At 43.9% G+C, this 25962-nt stretch overlaps 1 protein-coding gene across 1 annotated transcript in view; it reads left to right on the forward strand.

Annotated features, from left to right (window-relative positions):
* Window positions 1–25351, forward strand: part of LOC126291860 (uncharacterized) — a 35312-nt gene extending 9961 nt beyond the window's left edge. Inside the window, exons 2-4 of the mRNA XM_049985581.1 lie at window positions 8871–9038; window positions 21298–21390; window positions 25210–25351. Of these exons, the coding sequence (XP_049841538.1) occupies window positions 8871–9038; window positions 21298–21390; window positions 25210–25242 (294 nt within the window). The 3' untranslated portion in view covers window positions 25243–25351. The remainder of the gene's footprint in view (window positions 1–8870; window positions 9039–21297; window positions 21391–25209) is intronic.
* Window positions 25352–25962: the final 611 nt, after the last annotated feature.

Consider the following 25962-nt stretch of genomic DNA (forward strand, 5'->3'; position numbering starts at 1 on the left):
TACGACCTCCACCGGTTTAAATAACCCTCATATGAAATAATAATATTAGGGAAAAATATTTGTTTTGATGTGCCCTACAACCTCCCAGAGTTTGTCGGTTTAAATAATTTTCACCCTGTATATCTACACGGAGGGTTGAAGAATCACCTGAGAAGCTAACGACAGGTGTGGTGTGTTATGTTCAAAAACAGGCCGCTTTGAACAATGTAAGCTTCCTTCGTTAAGCTCTTCATATACGATGAAGGCAGTAGCAATCATGAAGGCCATTAAGTACTCTCTAAACCGGAATAAAGAAAGGATTAGGATTATGATTATCTCTGATTCTAAGAGCATACTTAGTGCCAACGAAAGTAGAAATTGGGGTAAACACAGCAATAAACTTCTTATTGGGGTAACTAACGAAACAATGCAATGTTCACGAAGAAACAATTATATTTATTTACTTCTGATTAAAGCTCACGTCGGCATTCTGTCTAAGAAAACTGTAGACATGTTGGCCAAGGAACCTGCCACATCCGTAACCCTCTTAGATATCAAGTTATCTAACATCAACTTATTACTTAGAATTTAAATGGATGTCAGAGCACAGTAGGAAGAGGACTGGAAAACATCACCTGTAAACAAAGATACAAGATAATCTGTAAACAAAGATACTACCCCACGTACCCAGCTTTTTTTACCATGGTTTCATAACATGTCTGGATTCAGCAGAGCTACCTCTATAATCATGAGGAAGAGGTTTAGTCACGGCAGGTTTCCTTCGCATTCATTTCGTCTGCAAGTAAGAGATGCTGACACACGCCACTGCAAGAGCTCTGGTGAGGGGGAAATCAACCATTTAATCGTCGCCTGCCTGAAGCAAGATCAACGCAGAGAACAATTCCTTTCAGAACTTAACAATCGTAGGCTTCCATTACCAACAAGTATTATTAATCTTATAATATGGAATAGCAGACCGGTGCTTCCCTGCTTCTTAAGATTTATTTTACTGAGCAGTTTTAAAATCTGGCCACAAAACCTTACACAAGATGCAATTTTTTCCTCGAAAAAGAACTTGAAAAAAAAGAAAACTCCAGTGTTTAGGAATTAAATGTTCAAATGTGTGTGAAATCTTATGGGACTCAACTGCTAAGGTCGTCAGTCCCTAATCTTACACACTACTTAACCTAAATTATCCTAAGGACAAAGACACACACCCATGCCCGAGGGAGGACTCGAACCTCCGCCGGTACCAGCCGCACAGTCCATGACTGCAGCGCCTGAGACCGCTCGGCTAATCCCGCGTGGCATTTAGGAATTAGATTTGCCTTGGTTGACACACGAGTGAAGAAAAAATGTTTAGTTATGTTAATGAATCATATTCGCCGGCCGAGTGGCCGAGCGGTTCTAGGCGCTACCGTCTGGAACCACGCGACCGCTACGGTCGCAGGTTCGAGTCCTGCCTTGGGCATGGATGTATGTGATGTCCTTAGGTTAGTTAGGTTTAAGTAGTTTTAAGTTCTAGGAGACTGATGACCTCAGAAGTTAAGTCTCATAGTGCTCATAAGAGAACCTCCCCATCGCATCCCCCTCAGATTTAGTTGTAAGTTGGCACAGTGGATAGGCTAAAAAACTGAACACAGATCAATCTAGAAAACAGGAAGAAGTTGTGTGGAACTGTGACAAAAATAAGCAAAATATACAAACTGAGTAGTCCATGCGCAAGATAGGCAACATTAAGGATAGTGTGAGCGCAGGAGCGCCGTTGTGCCGTGGTTAGTGTGAGCAGCTGAGGAACGAGAGGTCCTTGGTTCAAGTATTCCCTCGAGTGAAAAGTTTACTTTCTTTATTTTCGCTAACTTATGATCTGTCTGTTCGTTCATTGACGTCTCTGTTCACTGTAATAAGTTTAGTGTCCGTGTTTTGCGATCGCACCGCAAAACCGTGCGGTTAGTAGACGAAAAGACGTGCCTCTCCAATGGGAACTGGAAACATTTGATCGCAAGGTCGTAGGTCAACAGATTCCTCCACAGGAAACCACATCTGATATATTCTATACGACACTGGTGACGGTATGTGCGCCACATGACAGGAATATGCTGTGGACCCACCTAACTTGTACACTTGGCAAATGGCTAAATAGATTCTTCTACCTTGCCAGATTTAGGTTTTCTTGTGGATGTGATAATCACTCCCAAAAAAGTGATGAAAACATGAGCTTGTCACATAAACTGCAACAATTGAATGCAACAGTTTCACAGTCGCACAGTTTTCCCTGTGCTCTGTCAAAACGTATGTTTTTAACGTTTTTAAATTTTTCCGTGTGTAGACCGTCAAATCCTGCATATGTCCAAGCAAATCTGAACATGTCCTGGAATTTTGGAGAGCGAAGTTGATTATATGTGAGTCCCTGAAATTTGATATTTCACACACGATCACGTAAACAATACTTCTCTGTGTATCTGTGCAGCTTCACAAAATCATAGAATCTTTTCACAAAGTATTTCACTTGCCGAAAACCAAACACATCTAACGATTGCACAAGAGATGTACAACCTGGAGGAATGGTAATCACGTCTACTCCCACACTAAAATTGTCTGAAAATAAAAAATTGAACTTTTCACTCGAGGGAAGACTTGAACCGAGGACCTCTCGTTCCACAGCTGCTCTCACTAACCACGGGACCACGGCGCGCCTGAGCTCGTATTATCCTTGATGTTGCCTATCTTGCAAATGGACTACACAGCTTGTATATTTTGCTTATTGTTTTCATAGTTCCACACAACTTCTTCCTGTTTTCTCGATTGATCGGTATTCAGTTTTTCAAGGCCTATCCACTGTGCCAACTTATAACTACATCTGAGGGGCTGCGATGGGGAGTTTCCCTTCTCAGAGCCATTTGAACCATTTGAATCATATTCATGTCTGAGTTTAAGAAAAGTCAAATTTTAACTGTTAGTGGTTATATAATAATAATCCTGGACTTCCACTGTGCGTAATATGAGTTTTGCTCAACTGACACCAAATTATGAGGCCTTGCTGAAAAGTAATGCCTCCCGTTTTTTTATTATTCGCTCAATATCGGTTGAGGTATACCAAGTCATGCATATTACTCATCCGACTTTCTCGCTTCTCTAACGCAAGTTCCCACCCTTTGCCATACGGGCTCCCAAGCGTACCGTATAACATGGCGGAGTGTAACGTCGGTGCATGAAAAACAGCTAACCGCAGAAAAGGTGCCTCCGGTTGAAATCCATACAGGAATGAAAGCTGTGTACGGCGATGATTATCTCGACATCAGTAACGTGCGACGTTGAGCCGTTCGTGCTCTTAATGGAGGAAACAGTGGTGCTAACCTCAACGTAGCCCCATTTGATTTTTGTCTGTTTCCAAAGCTTAAAGAAGACCTTCGAGGACTTCACCTTGATAGTAATGAGGCGGCGCAAGAGAGGTGAGGTCGAAGCTCCGTCAACAAAGTCAAACATCGTAAAGTGACGATATCAATAAACTGGTCTCTCGTTGGGGGAAATCTGCTCATCGCGAGGGGACAATGTTGAGAAATATATCGACATGAAAAATAAAAATGTAGAATATTAATATCGTCTGTTTTATTTAAACAGCTTTCAGATTTTTCACATAAAAAATTCAGAGACATTACTTTTCAGCACACGCTCACAACATCCGACATGTCTCAAGGAAGAGTATAAAGACTCTCACCATGACCACCACCATCATCCCCCTTACCGCGAAGGATTTTGTTACCGCTGCTGGTTCAAAAATGGCTCTCAGCACTATGGGACTTAACTTCTGAGGTCATCAGTCCCCTAGAACTTAGAAATACTTAAACCTACCTAACCTAAGGACATCACACACGTCCGTACCCGAGGCGGGATTCGAACCTGCGACCGTAGCGGTCGCGCGGTTCCAGACTGTAGCGCCTAGAACCGTTCGGTCACCCCGGCCGGCTACCGCTGCTGCCTTAGCTGTCTTCCAATATGCCTGTCCCCGTTAGCTGAGTGGTCAGCGCGGTGGAATGCCACGTCAAGGGGCCCGGGTTCGATTCTCGGCTGGGGTAGGAGATTTTCTCCGCTCAGGGACTGGGTGTTGTGTTGTCTTCATCATCACTTCAACCCCATCTCCGACGCGCAAGTAGCACAATATGGCGTCGAATGCAATAAGTACTTGCCCTCGGCGGCCGAACTTCCCCAAATGGGGGACTCCTGGCCCACAATGCCGCAAGCTCATTTCCATTTCCAATCTGCCCCCCATTCTAGGCTCTTCTACTTTTTTTCTCCCTGGAGGAAAAAACCACTCAAGCTTTCATTTAGACGTACAACTGCGTCGTCTACATATATACGACTGCATCTACATCTATACTCTGCAAAGCACCGTGAGGTCCACGGCGAGGGTACGTCCCATTGTATCGGTTTAGTGTTTCTTCCTGTTCCATTCACGTATGTCGAACTGGTCCATAACCTTTTGAAGTGACTCTTGATAAGCTGAACAATGGCTTTGGGACGTAGTTGACGTCCAACCTGGTCTACCAAGGAAAGATCTGAGAATCTTGCTGGCCACAGGAGTACACCAACATGAGGCAGATACTTCATGGAGGCGCGCCGCATATGTGGATGAGCACTGTCCTGTTGAGAAATGGAATCACGTTTCTGTCGCCTGAGAGGTAACACATGATGACTCAGAATGTCCATGACATACAACTGTGTCGCTGGAGTTCCCTCAGTCATTACTGGCCTTTACTTAAGCCATACCTCAAGGCACTCCACTCCATGATCCCAATAGAAACACAGCTGCGACTCTCCAAAACATTAAACCAGGGCCGCCACCACACTTGTCAACAATGGTCATCCAGGGTAGTGGAACGCGGAAACACTCAAAATGCAGCCATTTGTGTTATTGTGTTAGTAGCATGGGACGTTAATACCATAGTCTGCCTACTGTGAATCCGGAACCAAAAGCCTACAGGGTGACACTGTATGTTTCAGGGAGTCCATTACTTGTTCCCGGATTACATACACTGATGTGGGTGGTTTAAGATGTCCATGGTACACAGTTCAGAGATCCTCCTTTGTGGTAATGAGATGTGGTCGTCTGATACCTTGATGAGGAATATGCATGCCCATACATTCCCATGCAGTCCAACAGCGGTCCACTGTCAAATCAGAATTCTGCACAAATTTGGATTCGACCAGCCAACCCATTGAAGTCCCATAATGAGGCCTCTTTCAAACTCTGTCAGGTTACGATAACGCTGTGTCACACAAGTCTGTGACACCTCCATGTCCTTCACAATGATCACTAATTATACAGGCTCCCAATACTGATAATGACAGTAAACACAAAGTACACAATATTTCCCAGTGATCAATATATTGTCACTGTAAACATTGACGTCCAACCGTATCTCCTTAGTGCTACACTTTTATTGTCAGGCAGAGTAATACAGTGCCAACAGCCTTGACGCAGTGGTAGCACCAATTACCGTACGATCACCCAAGTTAAGCACTGTCGCACTCGGCTAGCACTCGGGTGGGTGACTGTCCAGGTCTGCCGAGTGCTGCTAGCAAGCAGGGTGGTCTCAGGCTTGTGGTGCCGATGGATTAGCTACTTGGCTGAGAAGTAGTGGTCCTAGTCACGAAAGCTGGCAACGGCTGGGAGAACAGTGTGCTGACTACATGCCCCTCCACATACTCATCCAGCGATGCCTATCAGCTGAGGACGACACGGCGGTCAGCCGGTACCATTCTGCCTACAGACACCTTTTCGGATGGAGTTCGGTGTAACAGGGTAGTGAGTAACATCATGACATGGGTCTGAAATGAAAAACTGACGAAGAAGATTGGTTAGAACAAAATTTTATTTATTCAAGGTTGCGAAACAAGTCAGTGAAGACGACCATTCTTTTTATAGCATTCTGTGACTCTGTATTAAATCGCGCCATGACTAAGTAGCTGAAGGCCTTATCTACAAATTTCTCCGCATCATTTCCCTGCAGAACAATGGCTTGACTGATTAACAGCATGCTAAGCGATCGGAAATTCCAGGTAATCAGTGGAAGCAACATAAGCAAGGAGACGAAGCTGAACAACGGATTGCCTCAAGGATCAGTTCTCTCACCCTTACTGTTCATCCTATATCTATCTGATCTACCTGACACTTCGTCCAGAAAATACTGCTATGCCGATGACCTGGCTCTAGCCGTAAAACATCAGGAAATGAAGACAACAGAAGACATTACAGCCAATGATCTGTCTGCATTAGATAATTACAGTAGAGCGTCGATCATCAGAAGTAATTGGGGGACATGGGTGTTCGAACTGTACATGTTTATTTGCCAAAAAGATGTACTGTACAGTAAATTTATTCATAAAAACAGCCATCTCTTTTAGTATTACAAAGTAACATACAAAGGCAACTTCAGTAGGAATATATAGTATGTGGCACAGTTTATTAAACAAAAATATGTACATATTACATACGCATTTTGCATGAACAACACACACAGTATACAAAATTAACGTTTTAAAAAAATCCTTTATTTTGGTCTGTCTAAGCAAGCCTACACGCTTACGAGCAGCTAAGTCACGTCCATTTTTCATTACAGGTATCTGAAATTGGTCACTTTCACCTTGGGCTTCAAACCATCACAAGGCAGTATCTAGACAAGCGAACGCCTTAGAATCTGTTGTTATACTTTCATCTTCACTTTCTGGAGCACTGATTGATGAGGTGCTGGCGGCGTCATCTTTATCAGTGACGGCCTTTACAACCTCTCTGTCCTGCATGATTTGGTGTCCTGGATCTGCATCATCGATATTCATCCATTCATGAACGTCTTCTTCATCACATTCGTGGCAATCTTTTTTTTTTTAGCATACCGAGAATTTCGGACATATCATTCTGTTCGTCATTTCCAATCATACCTTGTCAATTTTCTTCTCTGTCCAAAATTTTATTCCAGACTTCTTCAAATTCTCTTCCTTTACTCTATTCCATGCTGCGCCGATCATGTGCTCGCTTTAAAGTTCGAAGGCGCTCCAAGTTTTTCATTGAACTGCATTGCCTTCTCACACAGAATGGGACCTTCCGATCTGTTTTGTGTAAACCACTTGTAAACAGCATCATCTAGATCTGTGTTAGTGGCGAGCTTCATAGTTTTACAGCTTGTTGATCAATCAGTAGAATCAAGCATAGCTATAATATTTGCTATGCTCGTATTTTTTTTATCCATAATTTTCGACTTCCCCACCTTGTACTCATTGGATAAAGTGGCTGCAGATTCACCTTCTTCTAACCTTTTAATAATCTCGTACTTGTCCCTCATAGAAAGGACAACACGTTTACGTTTAAGCTTTTTGTATCGTCAAGTTCACTTCTTCACGCAGCACTCAAGTGCTCGTAACATAGAACAGAAGGTGACTGTTTGCACCGTGAGAAGCTCTTCTCGGGGCGCGCAATCCTTCAGACTGCTCTGAGCGGCACGCCTCCACTCTAAGCTGGCGCAGCTGCTACTGCCAGTGCCGAGCCGACAGAAGTGTGCCGATTGTTGAAACAGCGACTGGTGGCTTGGCCGGTCAGCAGCGCTCCATTAGAAGCAATGTTCCGCCAGCGGTGGCGCAGTGCGGCGATTGCTGTGGGAAACTTGTGTTGGGAGTGAGGGGGATGATGGACGGTAGGGTGGGAGAGTAACAGGTGCGAGCGAGTACACAGTTCGGTTAAGCGGTCGTTCGGTTGACAGACGTTCCGATAATCGACGCTCTACTGTACTTGAAAATCTGGAGACTCCAACCCAGTGTGAGTAAAACAGAAGTGTTGTTTCCATCTAAATAACCGGTTGACGAACGTAAAAGTGAAAGTAAGTTTCAGAGGCAGAATTTTTCGTCATAATTGGACCCCAAAATATCTTGGTGTCATCCTGCATCGTACACTATGCTTCAAACAACACCTTCTTAACTTAGCTCAAAAGTTGAGGACTCGAAACAACATCCTCCATAAGCTATGCGGAACTGCCTGGGGATCTTCAGTAACCACCCTGCGATCTTCAGCTCTGGGCTTGGTGTACTCAAGTGTTGAGTATTGTGCACATGTTTGGATGAACAGTCATCATATAAGCATTGTTGACACCCAGCTGAATACAACAATGCGCATATCGTCTGGCGGAATCAGATCTACTCCAGTTTATTGGTTTACACTGTTAACCAGTACAATTCCTCATCTACGCAGATGTATTGCTATTATGAGAGAATTCCACAAGAACTCCAGGATTTCTAACCTACCTGCCACTTTTAAATCGCAAGAGACTGAAATCACGCCATCCGACTCTGTGCGATGCTGCTGACATGGTTACTAAGGATTTCAAACCTCTTGGAGAATGGAAAGGTCGGTGGGAAGCAGTGACAGATGTGCTCCTGAGTAACATCTCAGTTGCTAAACTTCCAAGTGGATTCGATCAACCACCTGGACTACTCTCAACAGAATCTGTACCGGCCATGGCCGATGCAGGGATGCTCTCTTTAAGTGGAAGAAGCTGCCTGATCCAGCCTGTGACTGCTGGGCTCCATAACAGACTGTTCACCACAATGTCAGGGAATGCAGGATTCACGGTGCCAAAGAGGACTTCCTGCCAGCAACTCCAGATGCAGTGCGCTGGATTGAAGGACTGGATATTGAGTTGTAAAGACAAACTTAAGTTTCTTGTGTGTCAATATGTACATATGTAGATGTAATTTAATTTCATGATATGTCTGTATTAGCCATACGCTAAATAAATAATAATAATAAGTAGCTGTGCCTCAGCTGATCCCACAGACCCTGACAGATAAATGAAATGGGAATAGCGGGTGGGAGTAGTGATGGTTTTGGTGTTGGTGGACAGAGCGTGGTGCCGTGGCGGAACCTGCTGAGCATGCGGCTGCTGCTGCTGCAACCGTCCCCCTGCTGGCCGCACCACACCGTTCGTGACGTCACCGTCTACTCGGAGCCGCCTCCCATCACCCTCCGGTCAGCAGCACGGCGGCTGTTCGTCTCAGACTGTGACATGCAGGTGAGTCCAGTCCCTGGCCTACTATAATATGTGCATTGTTGTGGTTGTGGACTTCGGTCCTGAGAATGGTTTGATGCAGCTCTCCATGCTACTCTATCCTGTTCAAGCTTCTTCATCTCCCAGTACCCACTACACCTACATCCTTCTGAATCTGCTTAGTGTATTCATCTCTTGGTCTCCCTCTACGATTTTTACCCTCCACGCTGCCCTCCAATACTAAATTGGCTATTGCTTGATGCCTGAGAACATGTCCTACCAACCGATCCCTTCTTCTAGTCAAGTTGTGCCACAAACGTCTCTTCTCCCCAGTCCTATTCAATACCTCCTCATTAGTCATGTGATCTACCCATCTAGTCTTCAGCATTCTTCTGTAGCACCACATTTCGAAAGCTTCTATTCTCTTCTTGTCCAAACTATTTATCGTCCATGTTTCACTTCCATACATGGCTACACTCCATACAAATACTCTCAGAAATGACTTCCTGACACTTAAATCTATAGTTATTATTTATATTAAATAATTAAATTAATATTAATTTAATTTATATTAAATTTATAATAATTAAATTTATATTAAATTTATATTAATATAATTTATATTAAATTTATATTAAATTTTAATTTATATTAAATAATTAATTATATTAAATAATTAAATAAACGAAAATAAACAAATAAATAAAAATAAAAATAAATGAACAAAAAATAAATATAATAAAATAAATAATCAAGATATCCTGATATGCACAGAAAAATTTTCACTTTCCAGTACACCTACTATGTTATGACTTATCTCATCTAAATTTAAGATACCTTAAAATAATCAAAATAGAATAATCAATAATGAGAGCGACGGGCGATGTGTACACACCTCAGAGCCAATATCAGTTAAATAAATTAAATTACTATCAAATCCACCTTCATTAACAGTATTTCACCATCAAATCCGTTATAAACAAAAATCTATTGTAACCCACCTCCTCTTAACTATAAGCTGCACCTTGACCTGAAATATTTTATAATTATAAATCTTGAGAATTATAACTCTAAAAAGATTCTCTGATAATGGAGATATACAAACAAATAAATTAAGTACAGTACATCGTGTATTATCAATCACGGGGTTGGTTTTTCTGAATGGAATGAGACACTGCCAAATTCTTTGGCTTTAAAGACCTTAACTAATAGTACCCTGGTAAATATAATTAACATTTGAAATAATAGGGTAACTAATCCTAGTTTATTATTTAAATTTCACAGATTCATAGAAAGAGCTACAAATAAATTTTAACATTTCACCTTACAAATTTATATTTTAATCCTAATAATACAAACAACTGTTTTAACTAATAATATTCACTTGTATCAATCGTATAACTGTGCCTGCTGGCACGAATTATGCCGATACTAAATTAATTGCTAAATCCAAAATCACTTGATAATTAAATCAAATTACTGCAAAAAGAACATTTAGTTTAACAAAACTTACATATAACACAAAGAAAAAGTGAATAAACAAGCAAGAATAAAACTTTTAAGAACAAAAAAATAAGAAATTTAAAAATTAATCAAATTAAGAAAAAATAAAAGATTCAAATATTTAAAGAAAAAAATTAAAATGTTACAAACATTAGCAAAAAAAAGTATGTACGCAGACACCCCCAAAAACATGCGTTTTTCATATTAAGTGCATTGTGCTGCCACCTACTGCCAGGTACTAGGTACTCCATACCAGCGACCTCGGTAGTCATCAGACATCATGAGACAGCAGAATGGGGCGTTCCGCAGAACTCACGGACTGCGAACATGGTGAGGTGATTGGGTGTCACTTCTGTCATACTCTTAAATATCCATAGGTCCATTGTTTCCGATGTGATAGTGAAGTGGAAACGTGAAGTGACACCTAAAGCACAAAAGCGTGGACGCCGATCTCGTCTGTTGACTGACAAGAGGCCGCCGACAGTTGAAGAGGATCGTAATGTGTAATAGGCAGACATATATCCAGATCATTACACAGCAATTCCAAACTGCATCAGGATCCACTGCAAGTACTATGACAGTAAGCGGGATGTGAGAAAACTTGTATTTCACTGTGAGACCTGAGTTTCTCCTGGCGTATACAACTTTCATATCGTGTAGCCAAGCATCTTACTTCTCTGTTGAGTCCACAAGTAGGTCGGTGTGAACATCATATCAGGAACTCAGCTGATTTTTGAAGTCGTTTGGAGGGACGGCGGATGAATGATATTTTAGTGGGTTTCAATGGGGTCTCTCTCTTCACATGTGTTCCTCAGTCTAATTCGTAACCGTTAATTGAGGTTACTTTTGGTGCTGAATTAACGAATCTCTTTGGACATGTATTGACATCCACTTACTATATATATTCAATGGCCACTATTACGAGCAGACAGATGGAGTTGCGATGGATATCCCGTTGTCTCCTGCGATTGCAAATTTGTTTATAGAAGGCTTCGAGGAACGTGCATTGGAGTGGGCGCCTTTGAAACCCACCTGATTCTTCAGATATGTTGATGATACTTTTGTTGTTTGGCCTCATGGTAGGGAGAATTTGAATGTCTTTTTAGAACATCGGAACTCGGTCCACCCGAACATTCGTTTTACGATGGAGGTGGAAGAGGATGATTCCCTTCCGCTTTTTGACGTGTTGGTTAGGAGCAAGGATGATGGATCATTGGGACATGTAGTGTACAGGAAACGTACTCACTCCGACTTGTACTTACAAGCTAATAGTTGTCTCCATCCGGCTCAGCGTGGAGGGATACTTCGTACCTTGGTATACAGGGCACATGTCGTTTCTGACGCTGAGACTTTGCCAGCTGAGCTGTCCCATGTTGAAGCTACATTTCGTCAAAATGGTTAAAGTGATAGACAGATTGAACATGCTTTGCGCTATCGACCAACTGTACTTCGGGTGATTAATGATAGTTCTGAGTCAACACCTAAGTCAACTGCCTTTTTGCCTTACGTAGGAAACACGTCCAACAAGATCGGTCGTATTTCACAGAAATAGGATGTGAAATGTGTTTTCCGACCTCCATCTAAAATTAGAGCGCTTTTGAGTTCCGTTAAGGATTATCTTGGACTGCGTAAGGCGGGTGTATATCGTATTCCTTGTAGCTGCGGCATGGCATATATTGGTCAAACTATCAGGACCGTGGAGGAACGATGTACTGAGCACAAACGGCACACACGATTACAGCAGCCAAGTAAATCTGCTACTGCCGAACATTGCTTGGATACTGGTCACCCCGTGTTACATAATAACACCGAGATATTGGCATGCACGTCCAGCTATTGGGACAGTGTTACTAGGGAGACAGTTGAGATTAAATTAGCGGGCAACCTCGTTAACAGGGATGGAGGTTTCTGTTTAAACTCTGTAATCCGGCTGTCTCCCTTGTCAAGAAACAGAGGGACAGAGTCAATACTACATCACCTGCGAATTCATAGTCTCACTATCGGTATCTCTGACTTTGGTCATCTTTGGCGGCACTAGTGTTCAGTGTGTGTATTATCTTTCCTGCTTCAGACTGAGAACCGAGGTTTCAAATTTGCACGTTCGCCGCCTGTCCGCTGCAGTTTGCCTTGAAAATGGCGGAGTGCTGCCCCGCCGAAATATCGGCGGTCGCTGAAAGTGTTACCTGGCTGAATTCCCGGAGGTTATTTGAAAGTTTGATTTCACGGTCACGCCGGTAAATGCCAAACGACGCCTCGCTTGGTGTAAGGAGCGAAAACATTGGACGATTTAACAATGGAAAAACGTTGTGTGGAGTGACGAATCACGGTACACAATGTCGCGATTCGATGGCATGGTGTGGGAATGGCGAATGCCCGGTGAACTGCGTCTGCCAGCGTGTGTAGTGCCAACAGTAAAATTCGTAGGCGGTAGTGTTATGGTTTGGTCGTGTTTTTCATCGAGGGGCCTTGCTCCCCTTGTTGTTTTGCGTGACACTATCACAGCTGCAGTGTTACGTGGCTTTATGCTTAATTACAGACTTACTATTTTATCAGTTGTTTTCACCACGTAACGTCCGCTGTTTACGTCCTTCTTCGTTGCTGAGCGATGTATCACTTTTCGTTCTGACGCCGCAACTCTTCCTTTCCTATGTCTTAACTACTTTTTATCTACATAAATGGTGAACTATTGGTTTTGCCGTTTAACAACTTTCTAATAACTGTGGAAGTGTTACAGGTATCGGGTCCCACCTAATGTGTCACCCGCCTATACGTTTTACATGAACCTTTCAAGACTCGATCGATCTGTTTACAAAGAGAAAGCAGAATATGTCTTCCTTTGACGTTGTCCAACAACGACCTAGGAAGCTGGACGCCCTCGCGGCCCAGGCTCTTCCATGGCTCGCGGTAGTTTGCAGCATTCGTTTTATTCCTCCTTGCCCACTTGCCGCTACGTCGAACTTTCGTGGTGATCGTTGAGCAACGTCATCCACGTTATCTGCAACATAATTAAACTTTCTTAGCACAGTATTTCTGAAAACCCAAAAAACAAACTTAAAGAACATAATAATAATAACCGTTCTTACAATTATTCGTATAACTCTTGGTCGATTTAATGAGGGGTGGGACAGGACTAAGCCTTGTGACACCACCAGCAAAGGCCTCCATCGATGTTTTAAGCACCTTGTTGCTTCTCACTGCTGAAGAGCAATTCGGGGATGGCGACTGCATCTCTCAGCACGATCGAGCACTTGTTCATAACGCACAACAAGAACATCCCTGGAATGGACTGGCCTGCACTGAGTCCTGACCTGAATCTTATAGAACACCTTTGGGATCTTTTGGATCGCCGACTTCGTGCCAGGCCTCACCGACCGACATCGATACCTCTCCTCAGTGTAGCACTCTGTTAAGAATGGGTTGCCATTTCCAAAGAAACCTTGAAGCATCCGATTGACCGCATACCTGCGAGAGTGGAAGCTGTCATCAAGGCTAAGGATGGCCCAACACCGTATTGAATTCCAGCATTACCGATGTAGGGCACGACGAACTTGTAAGTCATTTACAGACATTTGTCCTGATGCTTTTGATCACATAGCGTATGTATTGACATTCCGAGAAACACAACTTTGCTCAGATATCTATGAATCCGTCTTCTATTAGTAGATGTCCTACTCCCTACGCTCTGTGTAATTCAGCACCTCCCACACTCTCCGTGTGTCTCTTTATTCTACTCTTCTTCCTCCTCCTCCTCCTCCTCCTCCTCCGCTCCTACCCCTCCACTGCCTGTCCACCTATCTCTCCCCTCCCTCCCGCTCTCTGTCCATCTCCTCTTCTCCCATTTTCAACCTATGCCCTCCGAGTTATAGACACTTGTGAGAAACTGGAATGTGGCGTCAGTTGTGAGAAATCCGGAATGCTAAGGGTCTGCCACAGGGTGTGTCGCAAATGCTGCACAACTACCTGCTCGGCCACTACCTGCCGCCGCTTAGTGTGACTGAGCGCTCGGCCTGTGCCGGCCCGGGGAGCTACCGAGGGACATTCACACTCCTCCAGTGCAGCCAGGTAACATTATTTCAGAATTTTTTGGAACAAGGAAGAGTAGCCTTAGTCAAATTAGAAATCTGAACTGATTTTGCCCCCACGACATCACGTCAACCATTAATTGCAGCACAGCTATGTGTAAGACCTTTTTCATTGGAATTTTTGTTCTGATTAATCTTCCATAGGGCATAATTTTCACTCAACCTCATACTTGACGATGTACTTTACAGAAACTATAGAAACCAAAAATGTTTTCCCTCTTCCAACCCCTCACCCAAAATTTGTTTCTAAAATTTTCCACACAAAAATGCTGAAGGTGACTGTTAGAAAAGCTATGACTTTTCAGACTTCATTAGTGAATCTTTTACAATTTTCAAGAGACATTTAGCCGACTTTGTGTCGTTTCCAGGGAACACCACGAGGAGGTAGTCTCTCTTGGTCCTGCATTATATTTATTTTCCATATTTACAGGATGATTATTTATTTACAATTTTTACAATAGGGCTATCAGCGTGGACTGAACCCCTTTTCAATATTTAAAAGTGTTGCTGTAGCTTCAGCCATTCCCTTTTTATTGTAATTTCTGTGCATAAGCCACGCAAGTAAGAAATGATTATATAATGCCGGCAACTTGGAGTCTTAGAAACTATCTCACCTCTCTTAATTGCGGACTTCTTTCTTCTTTTCCCACCTACATTTAAAACTAGTCGGTGCCCAAGATATTCTGCGTCTTCTCTGAGAATTGTTACTAAGGAGTAAAAATTTGGGTGAACCTTCGAAAATAATGTATTTATCCTGCGATTCCATCCTTCTGAAACATTGTTGGTGCGGTGACGCCTTCCTGCGCAGTTCCATATATCTCTTGGCTCTTCATTATCCAGCCATTGTTCAACAAAATAGTCGTAAAAATCCTGCAGTTTTTCATTATCTGGCGTGCTCTCCTGAATGCATAGCCACCCATCATCTAACATGTCCAGGGGAATGTGAGCCAAAGCGGAACACAATCTTATGTGGAAACGAATTTCTGCCTTTTCCTTGTAGGCAGCAACAAGGCCTCAATTCTGCCTCCACAAGCACTGACTGAAAAGGTAGTTTCAGCCATTAATCTTCGCATCAGGAAACAAATGTGTTGCTGATTAAATGATTGCAGCTTCAAAATCCATCATGGTAGCTGCAGGATTCCATCCAGGTACGCTGCTCTCAATAGCTGTGAAAAAGCGATCGAACGTTTCTCGCTTTTTATTGGGTAGCAAGGCGTACACGATTGGAACTGTGTTTATTTCCTCCTAAGAACTAGAAATATCAGCATGAACAATAAATAACTGTCCAAATTGCTTGCTGGAGCTTTTGAACGTTCCATTGACAAAGAACGAATTGCAGTCTGTTAAACAGGATTTTCCCCTTTCGCTGGCGAACGCCAATGTCCTATCATTCGATCATCTGTCGCCATCTGCAAGTACAAATTTGCTCCCATCATTCATAATCAAACGATGTTCTTGCAGAAATATTCCTGCAGCATTGGTCGGATCTTGTGTAGATCCCATGCTCTTTGCCTGAGGCGTTGCAGCGATCGATTTGCACTCCTGTGTGACGGCAGTGATGTGACGATGCAGTACTGAGCTGTGGTGCGCCACCTGTTTGGTCTCCCTGGAGACCGCCTGCTACTTGTTTGACCGGGTCTCCTCACAAATGTCGCTCCTCACAACTGTCGCTCTTCACAAGTGTCACAACCCCATGTCCCCCACCCCTCTGTTTCCTTTGCCCCCTCTCAATATGCGTCTCCTCCTCCTCCCTCCTGTCTCTGCACAGACGTTGCCGTCTACTCATACACTGTTGAGCCAAAATATTACGACTACTTGCTTAATAGCACTGATTCTGCGTCTCAAGGATCCAACAGTTTATTGGGAGGTTTGTGTGGCATCTGACATTATACGTCTATGAGCAGGTTAAGTAATTCGTATAAATAATATGATGACACCGGATAGAGGCCCAGATGGCTTCTACAGGATTTACATCAGGCTGGTTTGGTCGACGAGACATCAACGTGACTTAACTATAATGCTCCTCAAACCACTGTAGCACGGTTCTGGCTCCTAGACACGAACAATTATACTGCTGAAAGATGACATCACCGTCGGGAAAGACATTGAACATGAGGTGATACAGGTGGTTACCAGTAGTCGGCGTGTCTTAGAGTACTATCACATGCCCCATGAAAAAACAGAAGAATGTCTCCCGTAGCATATACTACTCCCACCAACCAGCGTCCGTGGCACACTGCACATTTCGAGCCACTGTTCACTTCGATAACGGCTGATGTGGAGCGACGATCGACCTGGTGCAGCAAAAATCTGATTCAACCGATGAGGCGACACATTTCCATTGTTCGACACTCGAATCCCGATGGTCCTGTACCCACTTTAACTGGAATTGACGATGTAGATGGGTCAAAATGTGAACACGTAGGGGTGGTCTGCTGTTGCAGAGCTCCATGTTCAACAATGTACAACGAATGGTGTGCTCTGAAACACTTGTGCGTACATCAGTATTGTGCTCTTTTAACAGAGGTGCTACAGATCACCATCTGTCCTACTTTACAGAGCAGACAAGCCTCTAAGTACCGTAGTTTGTGAAGAGTCAAGGATGTCCAAACATTTAGCGCCTAGTGCTAAGCACCGCTCCTGCGAAACGCAACTCGCCCTTTTTTCACATGATATCTTGCGAACCATATATGAAGAGTATCATACGGATGCCATATTCCTTGACTTCCAGAAAGCGTTTGACTCCGTGCCCCACTGCAGACTCCTAAGGTACGAGCATATGGGATTGGTTCCCATGTATGTGAGTGACTCGAAGACTTCTTAAGTAATAGAACCAAGTACGTTGTCCTCGATGGTGAGTGTTCATCGGAGGTGAGGGTATCATCTGGAGTGCCCCAGGGAAGTGTGGTAGGTCCGCTGTTGTTTTCTATCTACATAAATGATCTTTTGGATAGCGTAGATAGCAATGTGCGGCTGTTTGATGATGATGCTGTGGTGTACGGGAAGGTGTCGTCGTTGAGTGACTGTAGGAGGAAACAAAATGACTTGGACAGGATTTGTGATTGGTGCAAAGAATGGCAGCTAACTCTAAATATAGATAAATGTAAATTAATGAAGATGAATAGGAAAAAGAATCCTGTACTCCACTAGTAGCGTAGCGCTTGACACAGTCACGTCAATTAAATAATTGGGCGTAACATTGCAGAGCGATATCGTGGGACAAGCATGTAATGGCAGTTGTGGAGAAGGCGGATAGTCGTCTTCGGTTCATTGGTAGAATTTTGGGAAGATGTGGTTCATCTGTAAAGGAGACCGCTTATAAAACACTAATACGACCTATTCTTGAGTACTGCTCGAGCGTTTGGGATCGCTATCAGGTCGGATTGAGGGAGGACATAGAAGCAGTTCAGAGGCAGGCTGCTAGATTTCTTACTGGTAGGTTTGATCATCACGCGAGTGTTACGGAAATGCTTCAGGAACTCGGGTGGGAGTCTCTAGAGGAAAGGAGGCGTTCTTTTCGTGAATCGCTACTGAGGAAATTTAGAGAACCAGCATTTGAGGCTGACTGCAGTACAATTTTACTGCCGCCAACTTACATTTCGCGGAGAGACCACAAGGATAAGATAAGAGAGATTAGTGCTCGTACAGAGGCATATAGACAGTCATTTTCCCCTAGTTCTGGTTGGAAGTGGAACAGGAAGAGAAGATGCTAGTTTTGGTACGAGGTACCCTCCGCTACGCACCGTATGGTGGATTGTGGATTATGTATGTAGATATAGTTTCACTGTCCTACTTCTTTCCGTATATGCTCACAAAAGCACTACATTAACATTCAGCCAGGTTCGCCATTTTCGAGATATTTATCCTCGATAGGGTGATCACCTGTCCCTCTCTGCTGCGCTTATATATTTTTGTTTCTGCATCACTTGCCCGAAACGCCTCTAGGCGCCATCCAACGTCGTGGCGGGCAGTGGTTTTCACGTTTTGGCTCATCACTGTACATCACCTACAATGCACCGCGATACTACCTGCTCAGCATGACACTCCTGCAGGAACTCCGGTTCTGTGCAGTAAGAAAGAAATATTTTGAACCTTCCTAGCAGATTAAAACTGTGTGCCGGAACGAGACTCTAACTCGGGACCTTCACCTTTCGCGGGCAAGTGCTCTACCAACTGAGCTACCCAAGCACGACTCACCCCCCCCCCCCTCCTCACAGCTTTAATTCTGCCAGTACCTCGTCTACTACCTTCCAAACTTTACAGAAGCTCTTCGGCTAACCTTGCAGAACTAGCACTCCCGAAAGAAAGGATATTGCGGATACATGGCTTAGCCACAGCCTGGGGGATGTTTCCAGAATGAAATTTTCACTCTGCAGCGGAGTGTGCGTTGATATGAAACTTACAGGCACATTAAAACTGTGTGCCTGACCGAGACTCGAACTCGGGACCTTTGCTTTCGTGGGCAAGTGCCCTACCAACTGAGCTACCCCAGCACAACTCACGGCCTGTCCTCGCAGCTTTACTTCTGCCAGTATCTCGTCTCCTACCTTCCAAACTTTACTGAAGCTCTCCTGCGAACCCTGCAGAACTAGCACTCCTGAAAGAAAGGAGTGAAAATCTCATTCTGGAAACTTCACCCAGGCTGTGGCTAAGCCATGTCTCCGTAATATCCTTTCTTTCAGGAGTGCTAGTTCTGCAGGGTTCGCAGGAGAGCTTCTGTAAAGTTTGGAAGGTAGGAGACGAGATACTGGCAGAAGTAAAGCTGTGAGGACAGGGCGTGAGTGGTGCTTGGGTAGCTCAGTTGTTGGGCACTTGCCCGCGAAAGGCAAAAGTCCCGAGTTCGAGTCTCGGTCCGGCACACAGTTTTAATCTGCCAGGAAGTTTCATATCAGCGCACACTCCGCTGCAGAGTGAAAATCTCATTCAAGAAATATTTTCTCTCCTGCACCACTATATGAGATAAGGGCTCTTACTCTCACACCAGTTCTCCCCACACAGTAAGTGATAGTTGTGACAAGTTTGGGTGAAACAGAACCAGTGATTTAGAAGGTGAGGTGGAACATACTTGCAAACATCCATTTTGTAATATATTGAGACATGCACTGAAGCGCCAAAGAAACTGGTATTGCCATGCGTATTCAAATACAAAGATATGTAAACAGGCAGAATATGGCGCTGCAGTCGGCATCACCTATATGCGAGGACAAGTGTCTGGCGCAGTTGTTACTTCGATTACTGCTGCTACAATGACAAGTTATCAAGATTTCAGTGAGTATGAACGTCGTGTTATAGTCGGCGCACGAGCGATGGGACACAGCATCTCCGAGGAAGCGATGAAGTGGGTATTTTCCCGTAAGACCATTTCACTAGTGTACCGTGAATATCGGGAATCCAATAAAACATTCAATCTCCGACATCGCTGCTCCCGAAAAAAGATCCCGTAAGAACGGGACCAACGACGACTGATGAGAATCGTTCGACGTGACAGAAGTGCAACCCTTCCGCAAATTGCTGCAGATTTCAGTGTTGGCCCATAAACAAGTGTCAGAGTGCAAACCATTCGACGAAACATCATCGCCCGCTGGTGTGGCCGAGCGGTTCTAGGCGCTTTAGTCTGGAATCGACGACCGCTACGGTCGCAGGTTCGAATCCTGCCTCGTGCATGGATGTTTGTGATGTCCTTAGGTTAGTTAGGTTTAAATAGTTCTAAGTTCTAGAGTTCTAGAGTGCCCAGAGCTATTTGAACCATTTGAAACATCATCGGCGTGGGCTTTCGGAGCCGAAGGCGCACTCGAATGCCCTGGATGACTGCATGATACAAAGCTTTAAGTCTCGCCTGTGCCCGCCAACACCGACATTGGACTGTTGATGATTGAAAACATGTTGCCTGGTCGGACGAGTCTCGTTTCAAATTGTATAGAGCAGATGGACTTGCACGGTTACGGAGACAACCTCATGGATCCGCGGACCCTGTATGTCAGCAGGGGCTCTCTAATGGTGTGGGATGTGTGCAGTTGGAGTGATACGGTACCCCTGATACGTCTAGATACGACTCTGACAGGTGACACGTACGTAAGCATCCTGTCTGATCACCTGCATCCATTCATCTCCATTGTGCATTCTGACGGACTTGGGCAATTCCAGCAGGACAATGCGATACACCATACGTCCAGATTTGCTTCATAGTTGCTCCAGCATTACTCTTCTGAGTTTAAAGACTCCCGCTGGCCACCAAACTCCCAGACATGAACATTAATGAGCGTATTTGGTATGTCTTGCAACGTGCTGTTTAGAAGAGATCTCCACCCCCTCGTACTCCTACAGATTTATGGACAGCCCTGCTGGATTCATGGTGTCAGTTCCTTCCAGCACTACTTCAGACATTAGTCTTGTTTCGGCAACTCTGTGTACTTGGGGGGGGGGGGGGGGAGGGGGGTACGACGTTAGGCTGTACCAGTTTCTTTGGCTCTTCAGTGTAGATACAGTTAGATATTGGACATAAATTTTTTAGCTTGAAAGGCGTTAAATGGGATACCGACAACTGGGACTGTGCTCTTCGTAAGTGATCCAGATGTGATTCCTGACAAAGTAGTTGCATTTATGCCCTGTCTATTATCTCTGTTTCTGGTACCTGTGAGTCCTTTTCAGTTTATGTGGAGTTACGCGCCAAGTGCACTGTATACATTTGTCTGTTGCAGGAGCACAATGAAGCCTGGAAGACCGTCCAGCTAAACACGATCAACAGCATGACGCCCTCTGTGTACAGGCCGCGCACTGCACCAGGATCACAGGTAAGTGACACTCAGGAGGGCCACACCGAGAGTACACTGGTTTTATTGAACCGGCGAATAAAACCATAAAATTCACCATAGCTCAAAAAGTGGTGTGTCGTAAATTATGAAAATTAGCTACCTATACTGTTGTGCTGTATACATGGAAAAAGCCTGGAGATACTGACAGGTTTCAGACAGATTATATAATGGTATAACAGAGATTTAGGAACCAGGTTTTAAATTGTAAGACATTTCCAGGGGCAGATGTGGACTCTCACCACGATCTATTGGTTATGACCTGTAGAATAAAAATGAAGAAACTGCAAGAAGTTGGGAATTTAAGGAGATGGGACCTGGATAAACTGAAAGAACCAGAGGTTGTACAGAGTTTCAGGGAGACCATAAGGCAGCAATTGACAGAAATGGGCGAAAGAAATACAGTAGAAGAAGAATGGGTAGCTTTGATGGATGAAGTAGTGAAGGCAGCAGAGGATCAAGTAGGTAAAAAGACGAGGGCTAGTAGAAATCCTTGGGTACCAGAAGAAATATTGAATTTAATTGATGAAAGGAGAAAATATAAAAATGCAGTAAATGAAGCAGGCAAAAGGGAATACAAACGTCTCAAAAATGAGATCGACATGAAGTGCAAAATGGCTAAGCAGGGATGGTTAGAGGACAAATGTAAGGATGTAGATGCTCATCTCACTAAGGGTAAGGTAAATACTGCCTACAGGAAAATTAAAGAGACCTTTGGAGAAAAGAGAACCACTTGTATGAACATCAAGAGCTCAGATGGAAAGCCAGTTCTAAGCAAAGAAGGGAAAGCAGAAAGGTGGAAGGAGTATATAGAGCGTCTATACAAGGGCGATGTACTTGAGGACAATATTATGGAAATGGAAGAGGATGTAGATGAAGATGAAATGGGAGATACGATACTTCCTGAAAAGTTTGACAGAGCACTGAAAGACCTGAGTCGAAACAAGGCACCCGGAGTAGACAACATTCCATTGGAACTACTGACGCCCTTGGGAGAGCCAGTCCTATTAAAACTCTACCATCTGGTGAGAAGATGTATGAGACAGGTGAAATACCCTCAGACTTCAAGAAGAATATAATAATTCCTATCCCAAAGAAAGCAGGTGTTGACAGATGTGAAAATTACCGAACAATCAGTTTGATAAGTCACAGCTGCGAAATACTAACGCGAATTCTTTACAGACGAATGGAGAAACTAGTAGAATCCGACCTCGATGTTATGCATTTCTCCTCCTTATACGAGGCATCACAACAACGCCAAGCAACGCTGGTCAACTGCTTTTTGTGTATGAGAAATCGGTGGAAACTTTCCTCATGTCAGCACGTTGTAGGTGTCGCCACCGGCCCCAACCTTGTGTGAATGCTCTGAAAAGCTAATCATTTGCATATCACAGCATCTTCTACCTGTCGATTAAAATTCGCGTCTGTAGCACATCATCTTTGTCATGAAGCAATTGTAATGGCCAGTAGTGTAAATTTACTTTCTAATTTTCTAATTTATCTCAGTGGTGTAAGGAAATGAAACACCTACAGCCGTTCTTATGATGTCTTTTATTGTATAGTTACCAGTTTAGGTGCTTCAGTGAACCATTTTCAACTATAGTTGATGGTTGGAGAAACAATACGGCGATTACTGGTAGTCTGCGAAAACCAGTTATAGGTGTTTGCCACTGATGCATCATGTATATGAACGGTCTTAACCCTCTCAGCATCTGCTAAGGCCTGATGATCGTACATTGAAGCACTGAAACTGCTAGCCATACAATAAATGACGACCGGCCGGTGTGGCCGTGCGGTTCTAGGCGCTCCAGTTTGGAATCACGTGACCGCTACGGTCGCAGGTTCGAATCCTGCCTCGGGTATGGATGTGTGTGATGTTCTAGGGGACTGATGACCTCAGATGTTAAGTCCCATAGTGCTCAGAGCCATTTGAACCAATGAATGACGTCATAAGGACGGCTATAGGAGTTTCAATAGCCGAAGTCACCAGACCTCCAATCACAAGAATGGACATACAAAATATCTCAATGAGGTTCCAGTGGGTTGAGGTCGGGACTCTGGGAAGGACAGTCCATTTCAGGAATGTTACTGTCCACAAACCCTTCCCTCAGAGGCTATTTTATGACAGGGTCCATTGTCGATTCTCATGCTGATAAAAACAGTCACCGTTGCCGAACTGTTTCTCTACTATACTCAGTACACATTTCTGTAAAATGTGTTCATGTCCATACCATCCCACATTAGCGTTTTCTTAATCGCAATATATAGATTGACGTGGCTCAGTGGTTAGCTCACTGGACTCGCATTCGGGAGGACGACGGTTCAATCCTGCCTCCGGCCACCCTGATTTAGGTTTTCCGTGATTTCCCTAAATCGCTTCAGGCAAATGCCGGGATGGTTACTTTGAAAGGACACCGCCGACTTCCTTCGCCGCTCGGGATTAGCCGAGCGGTCTGGGTCGCTGCAGTCGTGGACTGTGCGGCTAGTCCCAGCGGAGGTTTGAGTCCTCCCTCGGGCATGGGTGTGTGTGTTTGTCCTTAGGATAATTTAGGTTAAGTAGTGTGTAAGCTTAGGGACTGATGGCCTTAGCAGTTAAGTCCCATAAGATTTCACACTCATTTGAACATTTTTGGACTTCCTTCCCCAGCCTTCCCTAATCCGATGAGACTGATGACCTCACTGTCTGGTCTCCTCCCCGAAACAATGGTTCAGATGGCTCTGAGCACTGTGGTACTTAACATCTTAGGTCATCAGTCCCCTAGAACTTAGAACTACTTAAACCTAACTAACCTAAGGACATCACACACACACATGCCCGAGGCAGGATTCGAACTTACGACTGTAGCTGCCGCAGGGCTCCGGACTGAAGCTGCTCGGCCACAGCTCGAGTGGATAATTCGGTATTACATAGAGGTGTCTGGCACTTTTGATCAGACTACCTGTGACTGTGGCTGTTACTGGATCTGTCAAACACTACACACTGTAGAGAAACGGTAGGTAGAACACGAGAGTATTTTGATATTCCGAGGAATCGAATATTAAACAATTCTTTTTTAAAAAATGGACTCCAAATTGCGTTTGACGACACATCAATCAGTACGAGGATCAACAGCTTTAAGTGAATGGAATTAAATTTTTTGAAAATGCCCTCAGTGAAGACCGAGGTATGGAACAGTATGCCGCAGTCGCAGGTTTCAGATATCCACTTATTTCGCTGTTGCGTGGACAGAGAGCGAGTGACGTCACAGCTACCAGCATGCCTACGCAAGGACAACACGGCAATCGTTTATTGTTTGACAACGGCCGAGAAGAGCTCGTCGGAAAGCTCGTGGGATATTAACGACATGACACTTGTGAAAGTCTGGGAAGGTTTTATCAATTCATATCTCCGCGAGACCATGCGTTTGTACAGTATATAATTATACTAAAATTTAGACTATCACGGCCGGAAATGTCATGTCCATTATAATTATCCGGGCTGTTATGCCGTGGTAAGTGATGAATTCTGTGTCAATTCCCAACGTTTCGTCCCCGTCTGCGGAGGACATCTTCAAGGGGGTGTGTAGCTCTATGGAAGGTCCAGTGGGTGTGTTGGACCTTCCTAGAGCTACAGACCCGCTTGAAGGTGTCCTTCGCAGACGGGGACGAAACGTTGGGATTTGACACAGATTTCATCAACCGACCACGGCATAACAGCCCGGATAATTATAATGGACATGACAGTATATAATTACGAAATTAGATGTACTGTAAGGTTCGGAGTGTGTTAACGCAATTTACGATCAAATCTTTCATTTTCAGGTGCTGCCTGATTACGAGATAGAAACGTTATGAGTTCAACATCCAGAGTAACCAATACTGAATGTGGTCGGCATTAAATGTGATGTGGAAACGTATCGTTCTGTGACGTTTATAAATAAAATTTTGCGGGATGCTGCGTATGGGAGGGAAATAAATAATTTCATGAATAATGGAAATAAAGTCTGATTGGATGTAAAATCATTATGGACTATTCGAATAATGCATCTGGATCATTTGATGATTTATAACTAATTCTTTATTATAGCCACAACTGAGATTTAGTACAAGCGGTTACGTTGAAGGACCACCTTGATATCTTTCCAGGTTACAGTGTAACACGTCTGTTATGTCGCCGTGAACGTAACAGTAAGGTATTTTAATGTTGAGCCAGCGATACATGGCGACGAAATTGACATGTTACATTGTAATTAAGCTGAAAGCACTGAATGTGGCACGTAACGGCCGAAAACAATAGGGGATGGTGGGGTAAAGAGACCAGGTGGAAAAACTGGCAATTACGTATTTTTTGCCCTGAACAATGCAGCTGCCTTCCGAGAAATACGAGGGTCGTTCAATAAGTAATGCCCCACATTTTTTCTCAGAACATATTTATTGTTAAAAGTCAGAATCTGGTGACAATGTAAGTCAACATGTCTATGTTCTATTTTTCTACGTAGTCTCCATCACGTTCTATGGCGGTGCGCCAACGTTGTGGAAAAGCTTGTATTCCCTGCTGGTAAAAGCTCTTGCCCT

The sequence above is a fragment of the Schistocerca gregaria genome, chromosome 9, assembly GCF_023897955.1.
Source record: "Schistocerca gregaria isolate iqSchGreg1 chromosome 9, iqSchGreg1.2, whole genome shotgun sequence".
Classification (NCBI taxonomy): Eukaryota; Metazoa; Arthropoda; class Insecta; order Orthoptera; family Acrididae; genus Schistocerca; species Schistocerca gregaria.